General features: G+C 35.9%; 1 protein-coding gene across 1 annotated transcript; it reads right to left on the bottom strand.

The window, feature by feature from the left end:
* Positions 1-6,436: 6,436 nt before the first annotated feature.
* egln2 (egl-9 family hypoxia-inducible factor 2) lies at positions 6,437-8,655 on the bottom strand. The gene is made up of 2 exons (XM_016238021.1): positions 8,428-8,655; positions 6,437-7,769 (listed from the first exon to the last, which is right to left on the bottom strand). The coding sequence occupies exon 2, from the start codon at positions 7,541-7,543 to the stop codon at positions 6,437-6,439; it is 1,107 nt and encodes a 368-aa protein (XP_016093507.1). The 5' UTR covers positions 7,544-7,769; positions 8,428-8,655.
* Between the last annotated feature and the right edge of the window lie 8,625 nt (positions 8,656-17,280).

Raw genomic sequence — 17,280 nt, 5'->3', positions numbered from 1 at the left:
CTTTTTAACCACAAATGCTCGTCTTGCACTAGCTCTGCGATGCGCATCTTCACGCATTACGTAAGCAAATTAGTGACTAATAAATAGTTAATCTGTGTACTTCGGTTCAGAAAGGTAGGGCAGGGTGAAAAACTCCATCTCATTTTCTCCAACTTCAAAATCGTCTTGTTTTACTTTTTTTTTTTGTAAAAGGTATCTGACTTTCTTTGCACATTTGCTTTGTAAACACTGGGTTGGTATTTCCGCCTACATCATGTGTGTGTGATTATGTAATGTGTGAGGTTGAGCTAGTGCAAGACGAACATTTGTGGTTAAAAAGTATATAATTTTTTTTTTTTTAGAAAATTACCATTCGTTTCACTAGATAAGACCCTTATTCCTCGGCTGGTAATGTGTAGAGCCCTTTGAAGCTGCACTGAAACTGAAATTTGAACCTTCAACCCAGTGGCATCGCGCAAATCCCCCTCCCCCCCTTAATTGTAATATTAATTTAATAATAAAAGTAACCTAATAATAATAATTATAGACTTTATAATAAGAAGAATGCAACAGGCCTACATTGATTCGAAATGCCAAATGCTCTTAATTTTGCCCATATTTGATGCTTTTGACAATATCTCTCACTATCGACGATACATGATCATCGTCTTTAGATACACTCCAGCACCGGGGAGGTTATTGCGGGGGCCCCGGAGTGCGTGCCCTGCGTGGGTGCTTCAACCCATTGGCTCCCATTGAAGTCCACTATATAGAGAAAAATCCTGGTATGTTTTCCTCAAAAACCTTAATTTCTTTACAACTAAATAAATAAAGACATGAACATCTCGGATGACATGGGGGTGAGTAAATTATCAGGAAATGTTCATTCTGGAATTGAACTAATCCTTTACATTTTGTGAAGTTATTGAGCAGAAATGCTGCAATACTGTAAACACACATTGATTACACGTGTCTGTGTTTGGGGTTTATACTGTAATATGTATTGTTTACACATTACTTGTACAAAATGTGCACTGTGGATTTACATATTTTGTTTCATATCCTTGTTTGAAGGAAAGTTTGGGGTCGGTAAGATTTTTGGAAATCCATCATTTTATTCAGAAAGGACACATGGATATGATCAGCAGTGACCGTAAAGGCATTTATCATGCTGCAAAAGAGTTCTATTTCAAATAAATGCTGTTTTAAACTTTCTATTATTGAAAGAATTCTAAAAAAATGTATCTCGGTTTCCACAAAAATATAAGAAATGTTTCTTGAGTAGCAAATCAGCATATTAGAATAATTTCTGAAGGATCACGTGACACTGAAGACTGGAGTAATGAAGCTGAAAATTCAGCTTAGCGTCACAGGAATAAATGGCATTATTAAATACATTCAAATAGAACAGTTCTTTTAAATTGTAACAGTATTTCACAGTAGTACTGTTTTTACTTTATTTTTGATCAAATAAACAGATCAAAGACTTGGGGAGCATAAGAGACCTATTTCAAAACCATCCAAAATCATTCAAACCTTTTGAATGGTATATATCTAACTTAATTGGTCTGATTTTCCATTTGTACCTTTGTTTTCTAATCAAACAGATGGACATATTAATCAGTTGAAACTGTTGAAGCAATACTAAATTTCAGACCTTTCTAAGATCAATTGCACGAACCTTTGCATGAAAATGCGCATTAAAACATTGTTTGAAGGGGAGCACTCTTTGACCAAAATAAACCAATCAATTATCAAAAGTTGCAAAACTACAAAATATCAAGCCGTTTTTGCAAGATGTCTTTGTCAATCACTTGTAAAAGCATGTGAACACAGCTGTACTAGTGTTCCCATTTCAAGGTTTGAGGTATGAGATTTTTCCTCCAGGCATAACCATATGACTGAACACACGTGTGAAGCTGCACACCAACACTGGCTTCTTCTCAAACCTCTGATCATGTACGCATGCAAACAGCAACTGGTGTGACACACTGTTAAGGTAAACGCCGCAATGAAAGGACAACACTTCAGAAATCATTTTAATATGCTAATTTGGTGCTCAGTTATTGTCAATTATTATTGGTGCTCAATTATTAGTAATGGTAACAATAATAATTTTTTCCCTGTTTTTTTTTTTCAGGATTAAAGGTCCTTGCACACTGAGTCCCAAATTTTCGTATGAGTTTTTTCGGGGTTTTTTTCATATTCATCATCCTTTCCTATAAAAATGCTTGCTATGGATGCGAAAACGCAGAAAATTTAACTTTCCAATTTTTTATGACGGACGAACGTTTCGGAGGCAGTGTGTAAACGTGACTGAAACGTGAGGTCGTATTTATTTTTTAACGTGCAACATTTTCAGACTCGCAAGTCTGAAATCTGAAATCAGGTCAGAAGTGTGCAATGACCTTTACCCTGCAATTAATCAAAATATCAATATTTGTAACATTATAAATGTCTTTACTGATCAATTCAATGCGTACTTGTTGAATAAAAGAATTTATTTTTATTTACTGATTTTAACCCCAAACTTTTGAATAGTAGTGTATCACGGTTTCTCCAAAAATAAGAATAAAAAACTGTTTTCAACATAATAATTCTAATAAAAAGTGTTTCTTGAGCAGCAAATCAGCATATTAGAATGATTTCTGAAGGATTGTGTGACTGAAGACTGGAGTAAAATTACATTTTAAAATATATGCAAACAAGTTCTTTTACATTTTAATAAAATTCCTCAATAATACTTATTTACACTATTTTGCATTAAATAAATACAGGCTTGGTGAGCATAAGAGACTTTGCATTAACAAAAACATTTAAAAATCAAACGACTCTACATTTTTGACTGATAGTGTTCATAAAACTCTTTATTCATAATAAGCATACTTGAAAAAGCCGCTCTAGAACTGAGAATATGCATGTGTTCCTCTACCTAATTTGTGTGTGGAAAATGCCACAGCATGAAGATCACATACCACTGGACACTGGATTGACCTGGCAAGCTCAAATAACCACACCTGGGTCATAGGGGCAGTTTCTATGGGATCACATTCCCGCCAAATGTATTGCAGTCACGGATAAAACTAAATAACAAGCATGAAACCAACATTTTAAAACGCAAGTAAAATTATATTGCACAAAGTTTTAAAATGAATGCAAAGTTTTCAGAATAGCAAACAATGGTCACGGATCAAAAAATAATATGTGTAAATCAAAAATTTAATAAAGCATTTAAAAATATAATAAGCACAAATTAAAACTTTAAACACATTTAAAACCATATTGCACAAATCTGCAATATTAATGCAAAATTATGCGAATTTCACACAAAAACATGTTTTCCTTGGTTATATTTCTCTGTTTTTTGTGCTCTCAGACATTTTCTGCACATATTTGTATTTTTTGTATGCTTATGCTGTTTTTCCCTTTGCTCTTTATTCCACGTTCTGTGCTTCTTCTTCCAAATGTTGCGGTTAGAGTTTCATGTAAATCAGGGCGGGCTAAAACATCATCATTGGTCCACTAGTTCTAGATTGGCAGCTCCTCCTCTAACCAATCAGATGAAAAGAGGCGGTGACGTCTCTCCAACGCGCCTCATTACTGCCGGTGCTCAGTGTTCTGTTCACTTTTACAGGTGAAAATGGACAACTGTCGGCTGGGAAACACCTTTCCATACAGGACACCGTTATATATGTCTGTCTGTCACTGCTGTACGCCTACCTGGCGATCCGTTAACGTTAAATGAGCCGTCCTAGCGACCTGTTGCGGTTATATTCACCTGTATTTATTTGCCTACAGTCACATCTCGAAAGGGATCAGCCACTACATGCACCGACCTCGCGAAGTGACTGATGTGCCTGGCTCGCCTTTACCTGACTGATTATAAGTCTTGTTATGGTTATTACTGTTAGGAGAGGATAATATGAGTAAGAGCAGGGGTTTTCAAACTGGGGTCCGTGTCGTGACCCAAAGCCAGGGGGTCCCGTTAAAATGTTTGCTATTCGGTATTTTCCGGACTACACGTCGCATTTTTTATCTTCTGAACATGCTTTGATTTATATTCCAAAGTGACTTATATAATGCATTTAATGTCAAATAAGCAAAACGTTAACAGGTAAAAGCGGGCGCTTCAAGGTTTCTATAAATATATTTCTCATATGTGAAGGATGTTGTTTAAGTAGATATTCAGATACGAGAGAAGTACAAAGCCTTCTTTACAAGATAAATAGGCTAATATTTTATTAACCAAATGTTACACCGCGTCTAATGAATCACTCATGGAAATGACAGATATGTGAGCCCAGCAGGAGGTTCAGTTTTTAGTTTAGTTTTAAATAAGTTATAGGCTTAGCATTTAAAATAAGTGTTGTTTGTAAAGAATGGCACTATAATTTATTTTATGACATACAGTTAAGCAAAACACGAGGAAGAGTGTTTTCCTAATATCAGGACCATTGCAAATGTTTACTGAACTGAATCAATATAACAAGTATATATTTTTGAGTGCGTTTACTATTAATAGTAACTATTTTCTCATTTTGCTTTATTTCGACAAAGAGTCCAAACAAAGCCACAGCAGAACAATGTCCTCTACAAGCAACACAGCAGCCTTTCGTATTGAATGATTCGCTTTATTCCTCACTGAATGAATCAGTCATTTGAATGAATGATTTAATGTCTTACTCTAAAGATAGTAACTTACCGCCACCTACTGGCTGATTTACTTTCTTATTGTTGTTATATATAACTTTATGTATTTGAAACATTAATATGATAGTGTTAGGCAATTATATATGTAGCTATGCAAATAACCACAACACGCAAATAAATCATTGTGTATATCAAATCCCCCTGGCCTCTGCAACTGTCTACTCTTTCGTTTTCAATGCAAAAACATTACATTAATTCAAAATGAATTTACAGAGTCACTCATTTAACGTTAACGGATCGCCAGGTAGGCGTACAGCAGTGACAGACAGACATATATAACGGTGTCCTGTATGGAAAGATGTTTCCCAGCTGACGGTTATCCATTTTCACCTGTAAAAGTGAACAGAACACTGAGCACCGGCAGTAATGTCCCTCTTCATCTGATTGGTTAGAGGAAGAGCTGTCAATATAGAACTAGTGGACCAATGATGATGTTTTAGCCCTCCCTGATTTACATGAAACTCTAACCGCAACATTTGGAAGAAGAAGCGCAGAACGTGGAATAAAGAGCAAAGGGAAAAACAGCATAAGCATACAAAAAATTAAAATATGTGCAGAAAATGTCTGAGAGCACAAAAACAGAGAAACATAACCAAGGAAAACATGATTTTGTGTGCAATTCGGATAATTTTGCATTAATATTTCAGTTTTGTGCAATATGATTTTAAATGCGTTTAAAGTTTTGATTCGTGCTTATTATTTTTTTTAAATGTGTTATTAAATTTTTGATTTACACGTATTATTTTTTGATCCGTGACCCTTGTTTGCTATTCTGAAAACTTTGCTTTCATTTTTAAACTTTGTGCAATATAATTTTACTTGTTATTTTTTTATCCGTGACTGCAATACATTTGGTGGCAACTTGTTTTCTCAACAGTTTGTGACGTCAGAGTCTCAATTACTCTCATATTTCAATCTAAAAAAAAATGTAATTCTCATTTTCAGATCCAGGGTTTGTTTTTGCGATTTGCGTCCGTTAAGCTGATATGATCTCACGCGCACAATGAGCATACTGTATATACAAGCACACACACACACACTTTACACGCAAGCAATGCACTTTAGTGGCAGTAAGAATATGCTGTTTGTATATGGGCTAGAAATTGAGATTGATAGATGAGCCTTCAAAGCCAGAGAAACACTGATCTGGGATCAGATAAATGGACTGGGATAGACTGCATTTCTCAGGCTGGTAGTTGAGATCAGTGGAAAAGTGAGAAACACAGATAGGGCTGGACAATAATTCAATATCAATATGTATCGCGATATAATTTTTTTCAATAACGGTGATATGATTTTTAAACACATTTCCGATATTTCGATATACATTACCAGTGTTTCCCATACATTAATTTATTTGTGGCGTTTGACTTCGTTGAATAAACATGAGCACTGCACGTTTCAAAATCATAACATGGCCCGTGTGTTTTATATGAATGTATCTCTGAAGGGAACCGACTGTCTTCAGAAGTGTGACATCTATAGCATCCCCAGTGTTACCATACAGCTCCAAAGTAACAAAAAAAATATTCCACCCAAAATGAAAATGCTGTCATCACTTACTCGCCCTCACATAATTTCAAACCTGCATGACTTTCTTTATACTGCTACAAGACTTTAATATTCTGAAGCATGTTTGTAACCAAACAATTTGGTTACATCATGGACTTCCATTGCTTTTCAAAATATCTTCTTTTACGTTCCACAGAAGAAAGACAGTCATAGTTTTGGAATGACATGAGTACAGCTATGCCACCTCACTCACCTTGGTGCGGCCGTTTATGATATAATTCCCCAGCTGTCCATTGGCCGCACTGCGCATGATGGCCTCATCAATGTGAGCCATGAGGCTCCCAATGTTCTCGCAGCCCGGCTCGTTGCCTTCAACCCAGGCTATCTGGTCTCCACGGATGTTCTTAGAGGGGATGTTCTTTTGGCTGACCAACTGGCCGCCTCTGAACGTCCCACTGTGATTTAGAGTCTCCACTTCCTCCAGAACCTTACTGCCCAGTCGATCGCCCAGGAAGCCATCTTTAACGCAAATGCCGTAAAACTTCATGCAAGGAACTATGTACTGCTGAGCCATGTGCTCTGGAGACCAATCTGCACTGGTGGCCACCGCAGGCGGAGCAGAGTGCACCTCGGCCTGGTTCACTGCAACTTTGTGTCCATTGTGATAGACCCAGCCGGGCGACGACACGGAGCCGCCACGGTTTTTGTGTTGGTGATTTGCTGCGAGGGGCGCAACAGCCCGTGTGCTTTTACTAGAGTCTGTTTTGGAGTCCAATTCAAGCCTTCTCCTTTTGCATTCAAGCGGAGGATAAGAAGGGTTCGGTCCGTGGGACGTTTCCGAAGAGCCGCTAGATCCGGACCCCGATGCGGGACAACCACCATGGGCCCCAAAGTCTCTGTTTTCCTCATCTTTTCTCCTCTGATGCTGGAGTTGTCTGAATCGCACATCTCCACAAGGCTTCTTCAAAGGCCTGTCCAAAGTCCTGTCCCCATTAGCTGTGAGGCCCCCACTGGGGGTCTCCACCAGTCCATTTAGATGTAAACACCTGCTTTGCGTCTGCGCAGGGACCTCACAATAACCTTCTTCTGCTGTAGGTGAAGGGGACACCACTCCTCCACCGTTATACAACGGCAAGCCGCTCTTGGACTCCTTCAGAAGCGTGATCCGGGGTCCAGATCTAGACGCATGTCCAGCCAGCAGCTCCTCTGCTGTGGTCGCGTTCAGAACCATTGTATTCACTGCGTGAGCATCACAACAGCCATTGGCGACTCTCTCTTGCGGGCAGCAGATACTCTCGCGTCCGTGCGTTTTTAAAAGGTCCGTGTTTTCCAGTCTCTCCATGTCATGTCGTCTACTCCTGGATGCGCACGTAGCTCACGTCCAATGCTCATTTTCTGCAGAATCGGCTCTGCTCATGCCTGCCTGGCGGCGCTGTTATCACGAAGCTCCTCGCCAAACTTTCACAGCACACCATAAGCACGGTTCCTTTTATTAGTTGTTTATTACAGAATTAACTATTAACTATTTTCCATGGCTGTTCATTTCCAGGGCACGGGTTTCTGGGCGTCTGAAGACAGAGAGTAGCATCGGTTAAATCAAGTAAACATTAATAGGCACGTTAACTAACGCACATTATAAATGTGCCCAGTCATACTCTGTATAATTTTGAAAATGTCATATAGATAGATGAAATGCAGTGTAATGAAACAATACAAAAAAAAAACTGAATATAATAAACTTTTGGCTGATACTGAAAGAAGAAAAAAACATTTATTTTTTAGAACAAAGTCCAGACTTTCATCTTAAACCAACTTGCAAAACGACGTGTGTGTGTATACACTGCAAATATATATATTTAAAATATGTTAAATTCCTATGAGACAGACCTATGGATAAAATATTAGTAAAATGTGTGCAATAAAATATATGTGCAGATGCATATTTATTTTAATATACGCCAAAAGCTTTATACATAACGCTCTAAAAAAATATTTTAAAATAAATTAACGATATAAGTTTAAAAATATATAATTAAACCAGTGAAATGATCGGGCACCCAATCCATTAGTTTAACACATATTGCTTTAAATATGTAGGCTATCTGTATAACACTATGTATACATGGTAAACTGGTAAATATATATTAATGGTCTTTTCATAAAGTTAAGCCAAAGTCTTGACTACGAAGATAGAAATATTGCCGTATTTTGGCTTAGTGTACTTACCTCTATGGTAAAGGCACTAAAGACCAGCAGCGATTAGAAAGAATTTCCGGTGTTCTCTCGCCCATATCCAATATACACGTTCATTTCAGCTGGTAAAAATAATTAAAACAACATTTTCACTGACAACACTGTCATTTCTGTCCCTATAATCCTTGGTGAACAAAGAGTAAGTAGCCTACGCTTCGTAACTGATAAAACACTGAGCGGGTGGCGAAATTACGCATCCTATTATGGCCAAGGCTTAGCTCATGAATATTAATTTACAATGATCTTAAAGCGTCCAATCAAGCAACCTACTTAATATTAAAGAGCCTAGTCTTCCCCATAGTAAGATTGGTAAACTCGCTTCCGGATGTGACAGCACGCGCCCCTCCCTCGCCTTCTCTCTCTCCATGAGCGGCTCTGTCACTCACACGTGCGCACATTCGCATCACGTGACCCGAGCGCCACAATAACAACAGCGGCTCATAAGATTGTAACACAAAATGTAGACATGAGTATGAAATATTTATTTCTAATTTCTATATAGAGGATATATGCTATTTAAATTTTTATTTTTTTGTATTTATCCTCATGAACCGTCATGAGCTTTATGGGCGTTTCTTCGCAATGTTATGTCCCACTTTTATTATTATTATTATTATTATATCTATTCAACCATTTCGTTACATGAAGGTCACATAAAAATCGTATTGGAAACATTTATTTTTGTTACTTTTATTATAACTTTTATGTACAGATTTTATTGTCCCAGATAATTAAAAATATAAAATAACAATTGGAAAATATAATAATAATAATAATAATAATAATAATAATATATTAAAACTATATTTATTATATAATAAATATAATTCTATATAAACGGCAAACTATAAATAATAAATTATTTATATTTATAATCTAAATAAATCATCTAAAAATAAACATCTATTTAATATAAACATTTATTTAATATAAAACAACGTTTTATTTTTTTTTTTTTTTTTTTTTGTTGTTTGTTTTATTAGTTTGTTTTTATTATAACACAAAAAATGTGGGGAAAAAACATTTTTCTTAAAGCATTTGAAGAGCTCGTCTGTTTACCTGAAAAGCAGCCATTTGTAGGCTGTACTGAAACAACTCCCACACAAGCCGTCAGCGCACACACACACACACACACACACACACACACACACACACACACACACACACACACACACACACACAATGTGAATGACTCATTCTTCTCCATCCACCAGTTGGCTTAATAGTAATGCAATCTAGCTATGAGTCACTGACTTTTCTGGTAATGCAATACAGGTCATCACTTTCTAGAGTCTACACGAAACATGACAACTCCAAGAACGACTCCTTTCATAATCAAATTTAGTGAAGTTATTGGTCATACTGGCCAACAGTAAAGCACAGAATAAATAGAAACGAGTCTGGAATACACATAAGAGCAAATACATGAAGACTAATGTGAAGAAATGACTAAAATCCATATACATACACAATACTGGCACATTTGAAATAATTCACAGTATAAAAACAAACCTGGACCAAATTTCCAAAACGTTCTGGTGTGACTGTAACAGTAGCTAAAATGTCATAAATCTGTAAATAAACTACAGCATATGAGCATTTCCTGACATCAGTAAACCTTAAGTTAACTGCCTTTTATAGTGGTTTGGGTAACTGTCTTTATTGGTTATGATTTAGTGTATTGGGTAAAGTATCTGTGTGTGTTATAAATAAAATGTTTTCTTTTCATGTTTGTTCATGCTAATAATAGAAATGGCCATGGTAAAGGGGAAAGTTATGAGGGCAAGGACGTTAATGTCATTATTAGTGTGGTTTGTGTGACGGTTGTCTGACCCTTATCTTCATGCTGTTTTTATAGAAGGATAACACAGTAACCAATGCCAAGGTCATCGCTCTCTTGCAGCTGGGCTGAAGTTCCTCAGCAAGCGTCATGATCAAGAGTGCCAGACTGCACGTATACATTTTATACTCAACTTAAAGTATACATAATCTTATTAATATTTTAGCCATTTACATAAAACTGCCTGATATGAAAATATAGCTATTTTTTCCAATTTAAAAATGTAATAAATACAAAAAGTAATAAAAGTAATTTAAACGCCAATGGTGTTACAGCAATATATAAACACCACTGTTTTGTTTTCTCCCCACAGCACCTATTATCAATATTTCATCAATAGTTATAGAAGTGTTATGGACTATATCACAATATCCATAAGAGGACAGTATAGACACCAAGGAAAGATAAATGCAAATGGCACGATGCTTGCTTTTAGCTGAATTCCACTGGGAAATGTGCTATACTCACTGCAAATGACAGAGCACTTGAAGTAATGTTATATGTAAATGATCATACACACATACATATTATGCAAATGAACAACAATACACCTAAAGACATGAACAATGAACATCTACTTTTAAATAGTAAAATTTAGATGTAAGGTTAGCATGCAGGAGGATGATGATGATGCATCAGCCAATGTGTTATTAAAGGAAATAATAAAAAAACACACATTAAATGTCATTAATGTAAAATACAACATCAACTGTTTTATTAACAATTGCATTTTGACAATTTAGTCAAATGACTGAATAACCAAAAGCAGAAGATTCATTTGAAAAGTAAATTTATATAGGCTTATGAACATAATATGCATATTTAACTGCCAATATATTATGAAGATATATAAGATATGTCATAATAGCAACATTCAAACTGAATGATGTTGGTTTTTAATGAAATGCAATGATAAAATATTGAATAACTCTATTAGAATAATTCTAATAACCAGTGAAAATACTGCTCAACAATGCAGAGTATAAATGACAACATTCAAAATGACACCCGATTAGTGTGAAACTCTTTATTAATTCATATAGATCAAATACTTTTATGTTTGCGTCACAAAAAGATGCTTCAAGCATATGGAGTGGCTCCAGAATAATGTTAGATATTAGAAACCAAATACCCAAACAACACATAAGAGCAAGTCAAAAACAAACTGATATCAAAAATACATTTGAATAAACTCCACATACAATTATATGACCAGCAACCCAGTGCCACTGGAAGCCATGCATTCTGGTACATGTTGATCTTCATTTCAGCCGCCCAAAGAATATTTTTGCAGAAGTGTTCTGGATTTTTTTGTTTAGATGTTTTACAGTGTGAATAAAACGGATGTAAAGCATTTCCTCATATACCACATACTCCAACATAAATTGTTAGAAACTTCTCTGGCAGACTTACATCAAAGTACAATCCTGTGCCAAACATCTGTCTGCATTTTGCACTGGTAGTAGCATGTTTCTATAACATGTTTTTTCACTGACAACTTTTTAGTAGGCCTACTGTATGCATTGTATCAGATACGATCCATTCATTAATCTTTCTTGTTTACATTTTTCATTCTTCTAGATCAGTTAGGGCAAACGTTCCTATTAAGCTCACGTACCCATTAAGCACACTTCCATATTTGAGCTCAGATTATAAAAAGAAAAAATAATATCATATCAATGATCATACTTGATGTCTTAACAAATTGATGTGTTTGTTACTACATACCTCCTGTAATTTCAAGTCAATCAGATCATTGCACACTGAGATATGGTTCTCCATGTGTTCACACTGTCTGGCGGCCATTATGAAAGCTGTCTGAAAACATACACCAAAAGAGGAGCCCCTTAAATGTGCATTTTTAAAATATTTAAGCCTTTATTTTGGGTACGTTTCAAAAGTATAAGATTGTGGGCTACGCTAATATATTGCTTCACAGGCATTACTGGCCAGTACTTTTACATCCATAATATTATAAATGGATAGTTTATTGCTGGTCTGTGGTTTTAAACGGCTGTATTTAAAAAAAAAAAAAAAGATTTCATGTTATTTTAAGGTGAGCTTAAAGGGTAGGCCTACACTACTATGAAAATACTGTGACATTAGAGACTACTTTTTGATTACTTTTACAATACTTTTGTCCTAACTCGTTTATCACATTGATGTAAATAGGATAATCTTGTACCATAATGATGCAAAATACAAAGAGTAAGAACATATATTCCATTCATTGTAATTAACAACATGAAGTGTATTAGACATTATATTACATCAAGGTTTCCCAGACTGGAATTTGTAAAGGCACTGCAGGGGGGGTTGTGAGTGTAATGAAAAGCTAACAACCAATTAAAGCATAAATCATGTAAAATTGTTAAATGTTAAAATAACAATCAAATTAAAACACTTACTAAAAAAATAACGAAATATTTTGTTTACGTGCATGCCATATGACCATTAACCAATGTCGGAGAACTGTGAACACGCAAATGTGATACTTAATTATTAAAATATTTATTTTAAAATCTCAGGGGTACTTAAAGGGGTCCTTAATAAAGCAATAAGCCCCAAGAAGTCGTGGTTTACAGTGAATTTATAACAGCTAAGGGGCATTGTTAGGCATGACGCGAAGCCCCCTTAGCTGTTATAAATTCACTGTAAACCACGGCTTCACGGGGCTTATTGCTTTTATAAAATAGTTATTCCATATACGTAGTAAGGTTTCACAAAATAAAACAGAGCAAATAACGTGTAATGATATTAATAAAAAGGTATTCTTCCACCAAACAATGTAGTTCCTCAGAAATGGTTGTGGTTCCAACAAAGTGGTTGCAGAGCAACACACAAACGTAAACAAAGGTGTGTGTTTGTAGAGTAATTTACAACAGCTTCGAACTTGGCTCAACCAATCAGAATCAAGGACCGGAAATATCCATTTTATAATTATGATTTTACTTTTTTAACTTTAGTTAATGTGTAATATTTCTGTTTAAACACGAACAACATCTGCAAAGTAAAATGCAAAGGGAGATATTTTGTTTTACAGAATTAGCTTTTTAAGGCCTACAACAAACGGCTGGCAAGGACTACAATGAGCTTCTTCCTTGGTTTGTGATATCACAAACCCTAAAATTTACATAAAGTCTGTCCCAGGGAGCACACAGTCACAACACACTGGGTTAGCTAACCAATCTGAGCCCATTACGTATTTCTGAGGAAGGGGCTTCATAGAACCAGGAAGCCAACAGACTGTTTTAAGGAGAACGGAAACAGCGGCAAAATATATGAAAAATCATGCAATTAAAAAAAAAAAAACCAAAGCATAAACACAAGCCTTCATAAATAGCTGGTTGACCACCCCTTTTATAACATATATATATATATTTACATACTGGTAAAAAATGTATAGCCTGAATGTACTGTAAGTCGCTTTGGATAAAAGCGTCTTCTAAATGCATAAATTATTATATTAAATTATTATATAAATCAATCAATCAACCATATCATCATATACCACATACTCCAACATCAATACGAATTGTTAGAAACTTCGCTGGCAGACTTACATCAAAGTACAATCCTGTGCCAAACATCTGTCTGCATTTTGCACTGCTGCGGGTACACAAGTAGCATGTTTCTATAACATGTATAACATGTTTTTTCACTGACAAAACAGTACTTTTTAGTAGGCCTACTGTTTGCATTGTCACATATTTAAAGGGATAGTTCACCCCAAAAAAAAAAAATCTGTCATTAATTACTCACCCTCATGTCGTTCCAAACCCGTAAGATCTTCGGAACACAAATTATGATATTTTTGATGGAATCTGAGAGCTCTCTGACCCTCCATAGACAGCAATGTAATTAACACGATCAAGGTCCAGAAACATAGCGAGGACATCGGTAAAATAGTCTATGTGACATCAGGGTTTCAACCATAGCTTTACAAAGCTACGAGAATACTTTTTGTGCGCAAATAAAACAAAAATGACGACTTTATTCAACAATTTGTCTCCTCCGCGTGATGCAGCTGACACAGAACAGCATACGCTGTTTACGTTCAGTGGATACTCTCCAAAATGTCGCTATCGGGTGACACGGAGGAGATAAATTGTTGAATAAAGTCGTTATTTTTGTTTTCTTTGCGCACAAAAAGTATTTTCGTAGCTTCGTAAAATTACGGTTGAATCACTGATGTCACATGGATTATTTTACCGATCTTCTTGCTACGTTTCTGGACCTTGATTGTGTTAGGATCCTTGCTGTCTATGGGAGGGTCAGAGAGCTCACGGAGTTAATCAAAAATATCTTAATTTGTGTTCCAAAGATGAACGGAGGTCTTACGGGTTTGGAACGACATGAGGGTGAGTAATTAATCACAGCCTTTTCTTTTTTGGGTGAACTATCCCTTTAAAGTAAATACATTAGGTGAAAGAGGTTCAGAGCAGTGTTGCCAATTTAGCTACTTTCCCCACCCCTTTTGAGACTTTTTCAAAAGTTTAGGGAAAAATATAGCAACTTCTTGGACAAACCTTATCTAAGTTCTCATCTTGCCCACTGATCTACATTCATCTTTATATAGATCAGTTAATTAGCCGTTATGATGTCATCTAGAGACATTTAGCTACCAGTTTTAGCTACTTTTAATTGGTTCAGATGACAAAAAGTTTGGGAATGTCTGCATTACATGTAAATAATAAGTTTGAAAGACTAACGCCTTTCAATAATACATAATACATGGTTAAATAACCTACTGATTGATAATTCAAATAAAAGTGAATGTTTATCAGTTGATGCAATGTTGAAACTCTTCTTAAAGGGGTCATATGACGCTTTTTTAAAGATCATTATTTTGTGTATTTGGCTTTCGCCTAGAAACACGCAGCGTCTCCCTGACATGGCCGCTTCAACACTAACTACGGTTACTGAAACCACGCCTTCTTTCTTTGCGTGAACATTTGGGCGGCATTATGCAAATATATCCACATAGTGAGGTAGATATGTGGGGGCGTGTTAGAACGAGCCGTTTTAGGGGGCGTGGCAGAGTCTTAACTTTGATAAAGAATATCTCTTTGGTTTTGAGACTTTAGTCTTTGCAACTTCAGGGATCTTATCTATGCACAATCATCTTGTAACACTCCAAAGAGAAAGGAAAACTTGAAATCGCATCATATGACCCCTTTAAACCTGAAATGATTTTTGTAAATCCAGTGGTCAAATGCTGTGTAGCCACCTGACTAATGACTGATCTCTGTGTGAATGTCCACAAAACTGGAAGACTTTCTAAGTGTATATAAGCGGCACGCTATTTTAGAAAGGAACATTTCAAAGATGAAAAAGAGGAATTAGGGAGAATCAATAAATTATGAATAATTTATTGCTATTGTGTGATTAATATGTAATCATGTTATCTATAAAAAAGTAACTGTTGTCTGATTACGAGTATTTAAAAATGTAATTGACTGTAATTACAAGTACTTCATTTTTGGAATCTGATTACGTAATCCAGATTACATGTAATCAGTTACTACCCAGCTCTGCAAACTTGTGTGTCTTACCATATTATTTTAATGCATAATCTTAAGTATGATCACATTGGTTCATACTGCAAACAGTTTTACTGAACTTTCTTATTGTTCTCGTTATTTCCCTACAGTGGCAACCGGAAGTCTCGCACATTTACAGAAAACGTCCTATTTCTGCGTTGAAAAATAAGGGGGATACATGGCCTTATTGCAGATAAATAATAGAGAAGAAAATCAGGACCAACACATGGGGAACAACTTAGGTGCAAAAGTAACGTCTTGCTTGTTGCTGCATTTATTGTTGCATTTGTTACTGTTGCAGTATTCCAAAGGAGGTCTCTGTATTTGAGTTATGTGGACGGAATTTCCGGTAGGCTGGTGTTTTGTGTGTAACTGATAAAAGTAACCCAGCGCACGCTGTTAGTTGTGCATCTGAATCGCTATAAAATGTCTCTGAGAAGTTCTGGGACGACGTGTGCAGTTCGTGGCTGTCACAATAATCGAACGAAACTAAACCTGTGGCTAAAACAAGAGTGTTATGATCACAAACCGCTCACAAAATCACAGTGCTCCTGTCCGCAGTGGTTTTCCTTCTATCGATTGCCTACTGCCGAGGAGGACAGAAGGATCTGGCTCCGGAACCTGTATCTGAAAAAGCCTCCGAAGACTCTGTACATGTGCAGCTTTCACTTTGTCGACAAGAAACCTACAGCAGAGAATCCTTCTCCGACACTGTGGCTCGGCTACTACAGACCTCCGGAAAAGAAACGCCGTAAACTGCAAAGAAAAGATAGCAGCACTGTGTCTACAGGTGTGCTTAACCTAACTCCTGTTTAGAAGCTGTTATTTGAAAGATTCTTTTTTCTGGTACTTTTTGGCATGTAGGGGCATCAAACAAGGTAAATTCCAGCGAGTTGAGCCTAACAGAACCTGAATTACAGAATCTCAAAAAATATGTATTCAATTAAAACTCAAAAAGCGCCTATGTTTTTTTTGTGTTTATAGTAATAGTTGAAAAGTATATAATGTTATTTATAAAGAATTCCACTCATATTTTGTAGTTCAAAGGGTTTTATTTACAATGAAACCATTTTTTTAAATTTCCTCCATTGTATGTGTGTAGGGCAAACATTTGAATTTGAGTATGAAAAATTTAGGCGAAAATTCCAAAAAACGCCCAGAGCTTAAGTAGTTTTAATGCACGGGTTCTCAAACTGTGGTCCCGGGGCCAAAACATAAGCCTAGATACACTACCAGTCACAAGTTTGGAATAAGTTAGATTAAAAAAAATAAAGTGTTTTTGAAAGAAGTCTCTTATGTTCACTACAGTTTCATTTATGTAATTTAAAAACAGTAAAAGCCTATTGTGCTATATATGCTTGCTAAAAATGAGCTTTGCCATTACAGTAATATATATATATATATATATATATATATATATATATATATATATATATATATATA

This window comes from Sinocyclocheilus grahami, unplaced genomic scaffold (assembly GCF_001515645.1).
Source record: "Sinocyclocheilus grahami isolate Dianchi unplaced genomic scaffold, SAMN03320097.WGS_v1.1 scaffold529.1, whole genome shotgun sequence".
Lineage (NCBI taxonomy): Eukaryota > Metazoa > Chordata > Actinopteri > Cypriniformes > Cyprinidae > Sinocyclocheilus > Sinocyclocheilus grahami.
Note: the sequence above shows the minus strand (reverse complement) of the source record. Positions and strands in the feature narration are given on the sequence as shown.